At 41.6% G+C, this 16,804-nt stretch overlaps 1 protein-coding gene across 3 annotated transcripts in view; it reads left to right on the top strand.

Annotated features, from left to right (window-relative positions):
* Positions 1-468: 468 nt before the first annotated feature.
* AKT3 (AKT serine/threonine kinase 3) overlaps positions 469-16,804 on the top strand; it is a 164,581-nt gene continuing 148,245 nt past the window's right edge. The window contains exons 1-2 of one of the 3 annotated variants that reach the window (XM_076334214.1): positions 469-524; positions 13,390-13,544. In XM_076334214.1, the coding sequence (XP_076190329.1) occupies positions 13,499-13,544 (46 nt within the window). In that variant the 5' untranslated portion in view covers positions 469-524; positions 13,390-13,498. Of the gene's footprint in view, positions 525-688; positions 835-1,718; positions 1,797-13,389; positions 13,545-16,804 lie in introns of those variants that run through there. The other 2 variants (XM_076334212.1, XM_076334213.1) reach the window with 2 other exon arrangements.

Genomic DNA, 16,804 nt, shown 5'->3' with positions numbered 1-16,804 from the left:
GCTGCTCCCCGGCCGCCGGCGGGCGGTCTCCCGGCCTGGCAGGCACCGCCCGCCGGCACCGGCCTCAGCCTAAAGGAAAGACCCGGGCGCGGCGCAGCGCCCGGTGCCGGCGGACGCCGCTGCCTGCATCCATCCTCCCGCTCCCACCCGCGGCCCGGCGGCGGGGCGGGACACGCCGCCCCGCTCGGCTCGGCTCTCGCCCCTGCCTGCCCGGCGGGCCGGGCTGCCTCGTCTCGCCTCCCCTCTCCTCCCCCGCCCCCCCCCTCCCGCCGCCAACCCCCCGCCTCCCCCACCCTCACCTCAGCCGCCCCCCTCTGTCTGGCTCCCCCCGCTCTGTCTGGCGGCCCCCCCGTCCCCGCCGCGCTTCTCGCGAGAGCTGGGGATGGCGCCGCCGCCGCCGCCGCCGCCGCGGAGGGGGAGACACTCGGGGGGAGCCAGTGACGTCGGGAGTTTTCCTGAAAGTCAATAACGAGCCCGGCGGAGGCGGCGGGAGGAGCCGAGAGCGGGGCCCGGGCGGCTCCGGGGTGAGTGCGCCGGGGGGAGCCGCCGCCGCCGCCCTCCTGACCCCGCGCATCGATGCTGCGGCCGCGCTGCCCGCCCGGGCGCCTCCCTGCGTAGCGGGGCGCGCAGCTCCATGTAGCCGCCGCCGCCGCCAGCGCCCTGGGGCCGGAGCCGCCTCCTCCCGCCCCCGCGGAGACACCGGCCGCCAGGGACCGCCGAGCCCGGCGGGGGGACAGGGGAGGAGGCAGCGGCGCCCTCCCTCCCCTTCTCCCCCCGGAGCCGCCGCCGCCCTCCGGCTCCGCAGCAGCGCCCGCGGCGCCGCCGCCTCTGCAGGTACGGGGCGGGAGGGGCCGGGCGGCGGCGGGGCGCTTGGGCGGCGGCGCGCGAGGGGATGCGGGGCGGCGGCGGCGCCGCGCGGCCGGGGGCGGCGGGGAGCGCGGGGCGGGGGCGCCCGTGGCCTAGCGCTGCCGGCGGGGCGGGAGCGGAGGGGAGGGGATGGAAGGGAAGGGGGTCGCCCTCCCGGCGGCGCGGGGCTGAGGTGGGGAAGGGCGGGGCGGGGGGAGGGGACGTTTCGGCGGGGAGAGGTTATGTAACGGGGCGGGGGGGGGGGGGGGGGGCAGGGGCAGGGCAGGGCGCGCGCCCGGGGGCGCTGCCTGCGCGGGCGCGGGGCCGGCGGTTCCCACGCGGCGGCGGCGGCGGCGGCGGCCCCTCCCCGCCGGGCGCGCGCGCCAACTCCCCCCGCCGCCTCCCGCGGCCGTGCGTGCGGTGGGGGCGGCTGTGAGGCGGGATGCCGGTGCCGGGGGTAGGAAAGGTTTCTTCCGCTGGGAAGTTCCGTGCGCCCGTGCGCTAAGAATAGCAGCGCGGCCGGCGGGCCGCTGATGGCAGCGCCTCGCTCAAGTGATGCTGCCGCCGGCGGCTCTGGCTGCAAGTAAACAAACCGCCCCCCCCCCCCCCGCCCTCCCGCACCGGCCATCATGGAGGCCGCGGCCCACATGCAAAAGTTGATGCGCAGCCGGCTGTTGGGGGTTACCGTCCGCTTTACCGCGCGGAGGTGGGGCCGGGCCGGGCCGGGCCTGCGGCGGGGTCCGCCCGGAGGCCTGCCCTGGCCGTGAGGGGGGGGGGGCGGCGGCAGGTGTTGCTGCGGGGCGGGGAACACCGAACGCTCCGGTGGGGTAAGCCAGGGGCGGCACACGTGTCTGCTCGCACCCCAAATGTACCTGGGTGCAGCGGGGGGTGCCTGTGTACGTACACATCCAGAAATACTGCGAATACCTGATGCGGGTCTGTTGTGACAGGTCGGTACAGCGCCTCTGAACAAAAAGTTATGGGATCACACCGCTATATATTGTAGTTTAAATGCAAATGATCGTGATGTAACGAGCAGTAACAGGCTTATAGGCTGTTTGGTTGCTTTATATGGCTGCGCTTCTTAGTTCACTCTTGGATGGGAATCTAAGAGGTGTGAAATAGCCAGGGCTGTTTCCTTCACGTTCTCCCGTGGTAGGTTATTTAAAAGGTGTATGTAAAAAAAAAAAAAAAAAAAAACCAACCAAAACACCAAAACTTATTTTCTTACAGCTGAAAAGGAATAAACAATTTAATCTCTCTTGACCTTTATTCTAAATTTTTTTCTGTAATGTAATTATTAGACTGTCTGCTTGTATGTATCTACATCATCTCATCATTTTTATGAAAACATGTCTCAGACTTGATTCACTTAGCCTCTGTTTAAGAGTTTTATTATGACATTTATGATACACCTGATATCTGCGTGGCCAGCTTTTTTCAGTACTGAAGAAACTTACAGCAGTCTCTTCTGCTAATGTTCGTTTAGGTTTCGCTAAAACTTTGCTAATAGGCAAACATGGTTCCCCACATTTTGCATATAGAGGCCTTTATTTCTCAAGGCAAGAAGCATGCAAATAAGTAGGTCTAAACTTCTGACAAGTAACATTTTAAGTATGATCTCTTGTTTCTGCCAGCTTCTGGCTGTTCTGCGCTGGAATATGGAAAAAGTGTACATGAGCTAGGGAAGGAGGCTTATTTTGACTTTTAATGTAAGTGGGCTACTTAAGAAGATTCTGTTTGTAGGACTGTTTGTTTTTTTGACGGGAGCCTTTAAGTTGGCCCCAATATCTTTAATTGGATTGGATTGCTAATTATAGTCCATGTGGATATATTTTGGTTGGATGCAACTAGTAAGTCAAGTTCAAATAAGGGCCAAAGGAAAACTGCAGAAGTAAGAAAATGTCTCTGTTTCCTAGGTGGCTACACATAATATTTGAATAACTCATTTTTTCTCTAATGTAAGTGCATGGTGTCTGTGTATACGCAGGTAACATTAACAAGACTGTCCTGTTTTAGATGTTTTATTCTATGGTGTATTCCTATTTACTCTAGGTTTGAACAAATTCAGTAATCTCCTTAGTTTCACAAATAGGTTCACAGAAAGCAGTATTTCAGTGTCTTACTCCCTCATTTGCTCGGTGTTTTGGGGGAAGATGATGTGTTGTTAAGCAAAATGCTGCCGTTCTATGGGAAGTCGATGAGAATTCAGACAGGTACTAGTTTTTATTTTGCCCCAGTAGAAGTAGATACAGTTTTAGGGATTGGATGGCATTAATTTGTGCTAGAAAATGTTGACTTTTTGACACTATAACAAATGCTTTGTGAAAGGGAAAATAGTTTGGGTTTTTTTTTTAAGCTTAGCCCAAAACCACTCACTAGAGCTCTGCTATTGTTTGTAACCCAAGCTTCTGTTTGCAAGATGTTACCAGAAACCGTATCTTGACTTCTGACTACAGTTTGAAACAGCATGTGTCTGAAGTTTGTATAATAACTAAAAAATCCTTCAGACTACTTGGAATTTGTCTAGCACTGATTGATTGAGCGTTCTTTCACTTTCTGGGTGCACATTTTCCCAATTTAGAGAGACCTATTGAATAATTGTTTCTATACCCAAGAAGCATTATTTGCTGAATAACTTTGAAGTACTCAATTGTTTTGGAAGGTATGACACCATTACTACAGCGGTTCGTGTTAAAATACGTTTGAAATCTCTGTGCGGTTCTTAGTATAAAGAAGATACAGTTTCTTATAGCAGTGTTTGGTTATAGTTTCGTTTTGTGCTATTAATGCAACAGGGGAGGTGGACTTGGTGACATGGTAGCCTAGCTTTCCTTCAGTTTTGCGACAGAGAGCCAATATTCTTTGGCACCTTTTATGGCTTGGGCATACTACTAATTTTAATCAACACTGGAGAGTGGAAGGACATTGAAACACACTGAGTGGAAACTTTGTTGTATCATACTTCCATTTTGATATGGATAATGCATAAGTGAATTAATTTGCTTTAAAAGTAATGCACCATACTGTAACTGTATGTTTTGTAGGTATGTTAGTTGTCTGTATACTAAAAGCCCTCTGTTCTCTTTCACCCAACTAATAAAATAAACATTCTGTTCAAAACGTGCAGTACTCCCTTTGTGAACAACAGTAACAATTCAAAAAGAGGGGAATAGTTAAATGTGTGCATCCAAGAGTTTCGTTTAACATTAAAATGTTGCTTTTATTTTCAGTGTTTGTATGAAATTTACAACCCACTTACTGTCTTCTATAAGAAAAGATTGCCAACTTAAGTGCCCTTTAAAATTATTCTAGAATATTAGATTAATTTGTGTCGTCTTGGATTCTCATTCTGTTAGGGTATGCCTGATAAGAGTACTGAGGCAGGGGATACTTTCTAGCACAGCATGTCCTTCAGGGAGTTTCGCATTGCTTGTGAGGAAAGGTGTGTTTTCAGTGAGAATCTCTCTTGTCAACCAGTACGTTTCCTCTTGGTTGTAGAGAAGAGACTTTCCCCAGTATCCCGGGGTCTCCTTGGTAAATGTGTTGCACTAGTTACTCTTCTTTGCAACAAGTTGGTGTGGTATAGAAAAGATTATTTTCTAAAGACAAGTTACATAGTAAATGGAAAAGCTGATTCAAAGTGTTTAAAAAAAAAAAAAAAAAATCTGTTAAAGCCAGAGAAAGAAAAAACTACTGGCAAATAATAAAACATTGAATGTGAAAGTTAACTTTTTAGTGTTTTACATAGTGTAAAAAGTCATCTTTAAAGTTTTGGTTTGTATTTTCATCTTGACTAATTGTACGAACAACATTCCGGGCTACCTATATGAGGAGAAGAATTTATAAATGAAGCTCATTTAGACAAATGACTAATACATACTAATAAAAAGACTGCAGAAAATGCAAGGGTGTAGTAGTCTATTATTTGGTATTTTGTCCTTGTTCCATAGCTCTAGATCAACCTTAAGTATGGGCATTCAGGTAGTTTTGATGCGTGTCGTGGATTTCAAACAGCTTCTTTTTGCCTTTATTATTTAAAGGTGTTGTTCAGGTGTAGTAGGAAGCTGTGGCAAAGTTAATGCTTCCAAAAAAATTCCCCCGGGATTGAGTATCATTAAATGTTACTGTCAAGGAGAGTAAGCGTTTTTGGTTTGTGTATATGAAGATGCTTACTTTTGGTTACTTTAAATGTTTCTTTGATTTTTGATACTGTTTGTGTCAGTGCTTACTATGTTTAGATTAAATAATATATGTTGAGTCCATCTTGACCAATCCTCTTTTTCCGCGTATTTCTATGTGAGTGTCTAGGTGTGAGTCATACTGATCAAAAATAGCATTAAGAACAAGTTGTTGCCCCGTGATTTTTTTTTTTTTTCTTTTTTCTCTGTAATATCCTGGCTAAAGAACAGTAGTAATTTTTAAATTCCCTTAAGAATGCAACTGGGACCTCAGTATTTCATATGCATGTCTGAATGACTTGGCAGCATGGTTTGTCAGCCTTCCCTGCGTTGCCCGTGTGGTAAAGTTATTTGAGTGCCTCCTATAGCGGGAGCAGAGATGAAGAGCCTGCCTCAGCTGCATGGAGATCAATGAAGGTCTTACCACCGCCTTTTTGTAGGTGTGGAATGGCAGTGCCCAACAGTCAAAAACTTTTTGTACAGCTGATTTAGCACCACAGAATTAATACAGTATTTCTCAGTTGAGTCTGAGCAATCTTGCAAAACAATTTCTACCAACACAAATAATTCTTTTTCCTGTAAGCATTTAGTGTGCTTCTTGAGATAGGCGATCGGTGCAGCTTGCCTTGTGAGATTTTCTTAAAATTATTATATCTTTTTCTAAGTGTATTGATATACTTTGAGGCAGAGAGATAAGGTTGTATGTGTGAATTTCATGTAATCTGGCTTTTTTGTATAACATTTGCCAAAGAGCTTCATCTAGTGAGCTCTGTATCTAGCCTTAAATGTGTGTAAGCAATAGTATAACTTTGAAAAATACACATTTTTCATTTAAGGTTGTAGAGAATTCCTTCTGTCCTTAGGAAATTCAGGTCTCAGGGTGATGAGAATAATGCTTTTTGAAGGTGAACAGGAAGATCCAAAGGTTTTAGGTTAGAAGTTGATTATGTTCTAGTCACATTGCAGTGTCAGAATTTGACAGTTAGTAGGTTCAGCAATGTTTGATTGCTCTGTAGGAAGGAATCACAAAGCTCACTCCTATTCTTGCAAGGCACTTCAGAATTTAATTTGTTCAATATCCAGATAATAAATAAGTCCTACTAGAAGAGTTTAAAAGAAAGCTACTTGGTAGACATGTCATTGAACTTTTTCCATCTTTTATATTAATAGTTTGAGAACACATTTTTATCTCGGTACTTTCCTTTTCTTGTTACTCATGGTACTTCTCATATTTCTGGTTTTTATTATCTTCAACAGCGTGCTCGGTGTTTTATACACAATACGATGTGCTGCAGAAAAGTTCCTAGCATACAAATAATTAAATATATGAGCTTAATGAAACTTTATTTTGTATCTCTTGGAGATATCTTTTAAAATCCCTCATCTCAGAATGAATAGGAATTTCTAGGTTCTTTGAACTTTTGAAAATTAGATTACCTTTTTCGGAGTATTCTAGACATGGAAAGCCAGTTTTAGTTTGTTTTAAAAATATGGAACTTGGGTTTAATTTTGCTTCGTTGTTTGAGTCATTACTAAACTATTTTTTTTTAAAGGGCAAAGGAACTTTGTCTTAAAAAGGCAAGAATTAGTATTCCTACATTAATCCTCAGCAAGTTAAAGTTATTGCATGTATTTTGAAGTGTTGAGTGGAATAACGTTATCATAGTTGTGATACTCAGCTCAGCTAATCCTTGATTTGACTTCCTTTAAGTCTCAAAACTCTCCCGAGTTAATTGTCTCAGTAACTTCTTTAGCCCTCCCTTCACCTTTTCTACCTTAAATGTATTTGGTTAAATTTCAGACCTGTACTCTAATATGTTTTATCACTGTGCTTCTGTCTGATTTTCAGTTATTATTTTATGTGGATGGGGGGGGGACGACGACAAAAAGGATTTAAAGCATTTCTGTCAATAAACACAATGCAAAACAATGGGTTGTTAATGTTTCACGTGGGATTCTAAAGAAACAATTTAGTTACATTTAGAAACTTCCTTTATACCTTGGTAAACAAAGGCAAGGGTGGCTTTGTTCAGCCTACTTTAATTATGCCTTTGTCCCTTAAAATAACTTGCTTTGTCATTATAATAGGAAAAGAAATACAGAATGATGTTTTCTTTCCTGATAAACTTATTCAGTTGCAGAATCTAAATAAAACACCTAACTTGTATATTAGTATTTCGGTGTGCCTGTAGTCTTCTAACTAGGCTTATCTGAGCATATATTAGTTATGTGCAGCTTTTTGACGTACTGAAAGTGAAAACAGAACACTGAAAATATTAAGGCACAAAGCATACGCGTAAGCATGCTTTAAAAAGAGCTATTTATCTTTTCCAAAGTACGTTGTTTTTCCATACCACAAGGTGTAGGCAGTGCCATTTTCCTGTTACCCCCCTCATCAATCCAAGTCAAGGGTTATGAAATAAAGTTGTTAAGAGTAAATTTTTGATACCAGTATTCTTAAAGACATTGAGGCTTTTAGTATGAAATATAGTTTAAAAAATATTTGCAGTGCCTATCACGGAGATATCTTGGAATTTTTTATATTTGTTTTTAAATTTGTAAAGTATGAACATTTCTACTTAGAAAGTATTTAGGGGTATCCTTAAGAGTCTTTCTTGTGCATACATAAAGATTACCATTTTATAAATTTAGGATCTACTGTCTTTTAATAATCCCATTTTTTTTTTTCCACTTCTTTGTCTTGTCAAGCCAGTTCATGTTTTGTTTTGTGTTGGTTTGGGGTTTTTTTGTTTGTTTGGGTTTTTTTTGTTTGTTTTAAATTGACTCTAGTAAGTTGAACAAATACTATCTGCCTGCAGGTTCCTTTTTCTCAGTCTAAGCAGTGATAGTATTTAAATCAGTCAGTCCTCCTGAGACTGTAAAAAGGGACATAATCCATTCTGCTGTGTTTGAAGTACAACCAAAATTCCAGAATAGGTAGTTTGTAAAAGCCTGTATAAATACTCTATACTTTTTAGATAAAGCACTCAACTGAATGTGATTCTTCCATTAGCAGTATAGGCTAATTTGATTTAGTAGGTTTTGTAGCAATCTCTGTTCTGCAACGGAGTCTTTTGTGTAATTTTTGGTGATGTGCAATATATCCTCTAATTGTTTGACCCAACTTCTAGATAACAACTTTGGTAGGGGAAGAGGATATGCGTGCGTTTTTCATATAAGTAAAACTTGGAACTCAGCTTCCAATCCTAAAGACAACTCTGTTTTTAGTTGAGAGCCTTATCTTTTGAGTTCCTTGCTCTGTGATTGCAACTGGCACTGGAGACAGTTACAGCCTGTTCAGTTGTCTTGGAGGATTCAAACTCAGATTTGAGAAGACCTCTTAAGAGCTTCATCTGCTACAAAAAAAGCCCCCAAAGCAGGGAAACAAACGTGTGTGTGATGGAAGCCACTAGAGGATGACTGAGAGCTGCTTTTTTTGGTAGTGTGTGTTTTGTGTGTGCATGCACAAAATTTTTCAGTTATCTTTCTGAGAAATAAGGAGATAGAGATGATGAGAGTTGGCTCTGCTTATGCTGAGGACCAAAGAATCTCAGTGAGTCAGGCAAAGTGAATCAGAAAGATTCACTTGCTCTTTTTTTCCCCCCCAACATTTTATTAAACAAATGATTACTTGTAAAAAGGGAAAATGGTAGTTCCCTTTATATATAAAGAGAATAAGGTTGGATGAATCACTAAGTTGATAATGCTACAAGAAGTTACAGGGATCGTCTCTGGAAGCACTGAAACTGCTCCTGTTGGTATTCTCTCTGGTAACTCGAGTTGGTAAATGTGAGAGTATCTGTTTTTTCTCAGCTCCAAAATTGTTGAAAGTAGGAGCCTGTGTTTATGAAAGTTCTTACAACAGAGACCTGAATCATACAATTTACACTGAATTTATGGGCACTGTCTTCTTTACTCAGCTGTCTCTTGTCACGGGGGAAATGGGAGGATGCCCAGATTCCAAGGGAGTGTTGTCTGTTCTTACAAATCTCGATGATTATTCACTTACACGTAGTGGTTGTTAAGTGTAGACCTGAACCACTGTTTTTAGTCCTTCTGCTTGGAAGGCATTTCTTTCCTTCTCCCCATCCACCAGGTCTGTGGAGGTACCTGACTGCTGTGATGGGCATGAGAGCCTCCTTTAATTTAAAAATACAAGTTGAGGAAAAGGTGTCTTCCTACTGAATGGTCCATTACTCATTTTAATGGTTGGTCTTACAGTTCCTATATGGTAACATTGTGAAATGAGCTGGTTCTCCTCTATATTGCTGTTACTCTTAAAGTTCAAGATGAAAACTGAAAAGGTGTTGGCTAGTTTTCACGACAGCTTGTGGAAAACTGTGAGCCTCAGCAGAGGGATCTGGAACTCTGTTGCATGTAATAGTTTCTGCTTAATCTTTGTTCAGAAAGATGCCTTTGCAACCTCTACAGCTAGAAACTTAGAAGTGTAATACTAGCTCTTTAGAAGTGTGCTGAATTGTTTCATCTAACAGTATGAAAGTGGCTTAATAGCTTTCCAAAGAAGAAAGGAAAAGTTGTACCATTTTTTACCAGATCCAAAAAAATACAGGTGTTTTCTTCACATGACTGACTGCAATGGAGTAAATTTTTACACCTGCACCATAAAGCATGCAGACAATAGGTTCTTGTATGTGTTATGCATATACATGACTATCTGATACTGTCTGCAGAATACACATAATATACTGTTGGAAAAATCTTCCAAATTCTGCTTGATAACGTGGGGAGAAAAAAGCAATCCAACCTGTTCTCCAGTTGCTGGAACATATATAAAAACAAGTCAAGTTTTTCCTTGTCGGAAGCAGCTGGAATGCAAAATATCTTCAACTTCAGTTCTTACACATTTTTTCCCTATTTCTGTGGGTTCATCCTATAGCAATAAGGGAAACTGTAAAAATTACTATATACCAGCCGCTGAAACTTGAAGTGCTGAGCAGAGCTGATTGCTAACAAGTATTTAAGTTCTATGCCAGCTGTGCAGGATAAACGTTTCTGTAGCTTTTCTTGAAATAGTTGAACTATAGATGAAATGCTGTTGTCGTGAGAGTTCTTGTTCCACGTGTTTCAGGCAACTCCTTTATGTCTATAGACAATCCTTTATTACATCTTCAGGGAAGAAGGTTTCTGTGTGGCTGTTTTTCATTAAGGTCAGTTTTTGTCATGATAAGTTATTCTCAAGAGTCTGCTCTTTTAGAGCTTTGCTGAGTGACTTTCAGAGTAAAGGAATACAGCTTTTAGAAAGCCTCAGAGGAATTTAATAAGGGATAATACTACAGATGCTTACAAATGGCTTCTTGAAAGTGTAGTGTGAACGTATAACCTTTATTTTCATTAGTCTTTTAATGCTTTGATTTATCTCCTTCAGCTTCCTATGTAATTCAGCTTGAGTTTTTATTACCCATTAAGGGAGTGATCAATATAACCATACAACTGTTGATAATTCTACTTAAGTTGTTCCTGGTAATATAGTGAAGCTAAACTGGAGATAATTCAGTTAGTTTTGTCACCATATTTATCTGTTTTTTGTATTTTTGGGGGTTTTGTTCAAAATCCAGTAAAGTAGTACATGCGACGGGTGGGATGCAATCCTACAGACATACACTTGAGGTTGCTGGGACGCTGGCCGACACGAAAATCGGTCATAGATCAGATTTTGATTGAGTAATACTAACTTAATTGTAATCAGTGGGTAAATAGGTAGCTTTAAGCAGAAATTCATTCATTAAAACTGGGTGTCTACTGAAATCATGGACTTAATGATCAGTATGTGGACAGACAAGATTATTGCTACTTAGTACAGAAGTTCATTTCTTATAGCTTAGTCTCTACCAATAAAAATAAATTATTGCACTTTTCATAAGTACACACCAAAATTGGAAAGTACATTAAATTTGCCAAAAGGGTAAAACATATTGCAGCATATGCCAGGCCAAGCTAAGTACTGTGTGTTACATTGCTTCTTTTGTCTTTATAGTTGGGGAAAAAAAAATCACCTGTGATCACTTCTTAAAGAATGCAGTGAAAGTCTTGTGGGAAAATCGAACTTAAGTCGGATATTTGGATATTAATGTGCTTAGACCTCCTTCACAGAACAGATGCTTTTAGGCCACAGTTGTTTGACACTCACCTCTGGCTTTGAAAAGATTTGTGTGTTTGTAATAAGGGCTGATACTGTGCTGCAGTGATCGAGAACGGCAAAACTGCAGCCTGCTTTCAGGTGCGTCTTAATCTGTCAGGATCTCTTTCCATGCACAGCTGATAGACTTGCTTATCTCTAGTTTGAAGCACGCAAACAAAAGTTCTGATAATGTATGACCCAGAAAATAACTCTCACGCTAGTAAGGTGAAGGGTGTGGAAATGCACGTTCTGGTTATTTCTGCCATACTGACTTAAATAATACAAAGTCTAAACAGCTAAAGCTAGTGAGATCAATTAACAGTAATGAAGCAGTCTCACGTCCTTCCAAAACCTTGCCCATAACATTTTCTTTTAACTCTTACGAAAGCTTAAATAATATTTAAGTCTTAAGGCAGGGTGCAATTGCATAAACACAGGTGTCCGGTGTCCTTTTAGACATAACAGGGTATGATGTCAATGCAAAAGGCCGTGCGTCACCTGCATAGGTCTTGCTGTCATATCTGCCAGTGCCGTGGAGATGTCTCAGAGGCACTGAAGTCAGTATTACTTGAACTTTGCAGTATTAATGAATTTAGCATTGTGGTTTTTACTTTTATGCAGCTGAAATACTGCATGTTTTTGAAAAAATAGTTCAGTGAAAGCAAAACTGTAAAATGGACACACGTTGGTATTTCTGTAAAATTAGGTTGTACGGCACTTTTTGTTGCATACCACGTGAAAAAAATACTCATCCCAAGTTTTATTTTGCACAGCACAGCATCCATACAGAAGTAGCCTTCCATCTAGCTGCTGTGTGGTGCAAATACACATTTTTCAAATGATAAATAAGAAATAACCTGCATGTATAGAATGGTTCAGTTTTTAGCCTGTACTTGGTTGGATTAAAACAGCTTATTTCCCAGTTCTTTCTTCATTGATTCATTGCACAGATTGCTTCTAGCACAGTCATATTTGTTTCTATCACGTTTACATTTGTTGGTCAGTCTGCTAAATGGATATGTATGTGCTGCATTTGATAGTACTAAACTGGTGTGCGGGTTTCTGTTCTGTGCTAGCACTGTGTACACGCGTGCTCCCCTGTGTACAGCTGTAGAAGTGTGTTCCTCCATCATCAGAGAAATCCCTTCTCTTGGCTTCCCACCCTCTTCTAGATGAGCATTATTTGAATGCTTCTCTTTATTTTGAAGGATGGAGGGGAAAGGCAGTCTGCTGGCAAAAGGAAACCTCTCCTGCCCTCTGGCTTCTCTTCCTACTTGATTGTAGTGCTCTTTATCTCTTCTTCACAGCTGTTAGGTACTCTGGGAGTGAGGTGGTCAGAAGAGAGGGTTGTGGCTTCTGAGAGTGGTATGTCCTGTTCCAGGGCTAACTTCCCTTCTGTCCACTGCAAGCTGAGCTTTGTAGGGGAAAGAGCGCTCTTGTCGCTGCCTGGCTTAAAGCCTTGAGAGAATGTGCGTTCCTTCTTTTTATAAACTAAACATTGGCTTTTTTGGTTAATTTGTACTAAGAAGTTGTTTTTCTGTTCATGTACTTGCAGATGATGCTGTTTTTAAAAAACTCTGTGAGTTAAGGATTTGTATTGGCTATAATGAAGTTGTAGTGGAAGTAGGAAGAATGTTATATTTCTGTAGCCTTTACTTTTTTTTTTTTTTAATTCAAGCATTAAGAAACCTAATTGCATGGCTGGTGAACTCGTTACTACAGATTTTAACAGTTACGAGGATAACCGTATCCATAATACTTAAGGCTTTGGTTTTAAGCTCCTCTACAGAACCTTTCCTTCCATTTTCTTGCACTCTTGATACGATCAATGTAGCCATGATAGGGGAACCACTTGTCCATTGCATGGATTCTGACAAATGTGGAAATGGTTAAAGCTCCTGTGGGTTCAGAGTTGGACCTGTGAAGCAGTACCGGCACCCTTTCATTTAACAGCATCTTTTGGATTAGTATGAGAGAATTCTATTGTGTGCATTTTATAAAAGTGCCATATGACTTAAGATTTAACACATTCTGCTTCTTTTAATTATCACAGTGTTCATGGAAAATGTGCTGTAAGACTAGAAACTTATATGGTTAATTAAAAAAAGGCAGATTTTTAATATGAGCTCAGTCAGTGGAAGACATCAACAAAGACTTTTTTGTTGGCTGTCAAGTGAGAAAAACAGAAAAGACTTAAATTCTTTCTCTAATATTTCCTTCCAGGCTGACTCATCAGTAGAAATTGGGAAGAGCTGCAGAAGAGAAGCCAAACAGACAAGCTGATAACTCAAAGAAATACTCTTTTGAGTTGGGGGTTCAGAGTGGAGCCATCATGAGCGATGTTACCATTGTGAAGGAAGGCTGGGTTCAGAAGAGGGGTAAGTTCTGCCTTTTAATGGAGAGTTCTTCTGATGTATGGTACACTGTGCGCAGTGGCATTACATGCTTACACATATGAGCATTCTTGATTTATCTTCTGGTCTGCAGCGAGCTAATCTGACCATATGGAATTAATGGCCATTAAGGCCTTGGTCTTGTTAATACTTAACCCTCAGCACTGCCCCTGTTTATAGGGGTAACTGACAGTGAAGAGGAAGTTGGACTCAGTAATTCCCACTTAATCTTGCTGTTGTGGCTGCTGTCACCCATGTATCAGACTAAGTAGGCTCTTGTGGCAGCTGGAAGAGGTAGTAATAGAGGTGCACAGTAGAAGGTTGCCTGGAAGCTGTTGCGGATGTGATACTTTGTGTGAAACTTCCTAGATGCCAAAACCATTCACTGCGGCTCAGCTTGTATTACAAATGCAAGTAGTCCCCATAAAATCAACATAATACTTGCATAAAGCTCAGCATACACCTAATTACTTTGCAGACCTGGAAGCCATATGAGTAAAGAATATGTTCCTAATTATAAGCCAGTCTAAAGTATGATTTTTCTGTTACATTTGAATTCCTGTAAATTCTTGAGATGTCACTTTATAATGTGTCACCATGTGATTTACAAATTTGGGAAGGTTGCTGTATGTTAACCTTTGAATGGGAAACCTCTAGAAATATCTGGCATTTGTATCATGTAATGAACGTCGGATGAAATCTTCCATGCTTCATGCTGCTGTGCTTTGGGTTGTGGTTCTGCACATGTTTATTTCCAAGAGAACATCATCTCTCTTGCAGAGAGGTGATCTGGATTATAGGGTGATTTATGCCATGAGCTTCCATGATTCTAGCCCAGAAAGATTTAGACTGGAATAGTGGGAACAAAATTACCCTTTAATTTACAAAGAAATGCTTTGTTTCAATAGCAGTGTGTGAAGACAAAGATCATTATTAGCTTTGTTATTGCAGATTGACTTTAAATGTCAAAGAAGCCAAGAGAATGAGAGAAAAAGTTTATTATTCTGTTGTTATTCCTGCATAAATTATATTTCAGGATGCATTATGGGTATTGTAGATGAAAATGGGCTAAACTATGTGAAGCTTAGGGCCTGCTTCCTATTTTGGAATATATACTTATATTTATAACAAATCAAATTTTACATGACAGGAACTATTTAAAATTTTAAATTATTTTTCCTTCCCATCTTGTTGTTGTTTACTCAGTTTGGGTATCTGATTTCCTTTTTTCATTATTTCATATAAGTTTCTTTCAAATGTATTAGAAAATGATTAGGATGATCCAAATAATTGTCTTTTACATGACATCAGCTCCTTCATGTAATATCACTCATTCTTATTACACCCTGGTATCAACTCTGTGAGCAGTGGATATGCATATATTAATCACTGGGGTCCAGAAAAAGATAATGTACAATAAAACTCAATGTCTTACTGAATATTTGAAATTCTGAAATGTAAAATAAAGGTTTTCCTCCTCATGTTGTTTTACTATTAATTGAAGAAAAGCCTACTGAGTTGACATTTTGGTGTCAGTTTTGTTAGTAATTATTTTCTTTTCTAAGTAAAGACATTTCATGACAAGCATTTTTCCTTATTTTAATTAACTTTGAGTGAATGTATGGTTGTGTTTTTCCTTCTTGCTGTAGGTAACTGTGTAGGTTTAATTGGGATTTTTTTTTTTTTTTTTTAAATTCGATCTAATATTGTCCTTAATTTTCTGTGTCTGACTTTTTCTGGTTGTTGGTGGATTAAAGCATTTGTTTTGTTTGTTTCTGAAAACAAAGGAAAAGTGCAGTGGTGTTTTCCAGTGTCAAGAATTTGTAAGCGTTTAATTCAGTGGCTATACATTTCATGTACTTACAACTTCTACCCTGACCTTGCTCCGGAGCAAGAGAATCGAAGTTGTTAAGTGTTTTTTTTTTTATTGTTGCCAAGAAAAAGTATCCAACCTTAATCTAAATTTTGAAAGTTGGAATATGCTCAGTAGACACTTATTATTTTGGCAGCTAAATATTCTCTCTCTGTACCAAGAAGCATTGTGGGATTGGGTAAAGCTGCCCTGCTTCCGCAAGCTATCGTGCTGTTCCAGTTTTAAAGTGAATTCTCTGATCATCCCCACTTGACACTCATTGGCTCAGTTCACAGGGTGGTTTTGGTAGGTACAAACCAGGTTCCTCCTGGAGGAAGCTGAGCGTGGGATCTCTTCTCCAGGCAGACACCGAGTGAACTCCAGCCCCAGCGATCGGTCCTTCCGACAGCCCTGAACCACGTGTGTAGTGCAACATTGAATCTGAGGCTGCAGACTGAATTTAACTTGAAATAAAACTCGTAAACCCTACGTGCTGGAAACGTAGGGGCCTGGGCACCAGCTGCTTCAGTTGACTGATCTGCTTCTCTTATGCCAAATTACTGGGTCATGTGGATATAGCCTAGGACCTTTTAAAATTGTTCCCTTCAGCAGTCAGGAAGGTTTGTGATACAAGAAAAAGAACAAAGCAATCTCTCTCTGCGATTCACAGCCCAGTCAAGGAGTATGAGGATGACTTGAAAGTACTGGGATAAAGAACGAGCTGGCTAGTGAGATAGGCCGTTACAAAGGCAGATTAGGTGAACTGAATGTAGGAATGAGAGGGGAGGACTAAAAATGGAGCCGGGGATCTCTCTCTGAGTTGAGACTCTGACAGAGAGAGGCTGGGGGAGACAGGGTCTGTTAGGGCACAGTGTTACAATTCTTAATGGCTGTGAAATGCACTGAGAAAATGTTTGCTTTATTATCCTTAGTGCTGTATCCATGTCAATAATAGAGGGCTGAGGGCTATATGTTTGTAAGCTTTTAACCCTGCTGTTGAGCACTGAAGAGTTGATGTGATGCTACGCAATTGGCTTCAAGGCTCTGTTTTTCTGTGTGTGGTTAAATGATGAATCCATTAAAGTATTACTATTTTAAAATCAGACAGCACTCAAAGTTAAGAAATGCCAGAATTAAGTTTATTTAATTGAGGATGATCATACTGAGGCTTTGAGTAGTCCTTAGGAGAAGAAGTTTCAGTGTGGTGAGAGTAGATGATACCGAGGAAGAGTAAGCTGTTTTATGTGAATGGTCAAACGGGCAGAGATGACAGGCTGGAGGTGAGAACTTTGGACAATAGAAGACACAAAACCCAAGAAGCAGCAAAGCCTGAAAAGCAGTCAGGTCCCATCTCACAGGTGAAAGGAGACCCTGAAGCCCAGTGGCTGGGCCT

This window comes from Aptenodytes patagonicus, chromosome 3 (assembly GCF_965638725.1).
Source record: "Aptenodytes patagonicus chromosome 3, bAptPat1.pri.cur, whole genome shotgun sequence".
In the NCBI taxonomy this organism is placed as follows: domain Eukaryota; kingdom Metazoa; phylum Chordata; class Aves; order Sphenisciformes; family Spheniscidae; genus Aptenodytes; species Aptenodytes patagonicus.
This window is presented reverse-complemented; position numbering and strand designations above follow the sequence as displayed.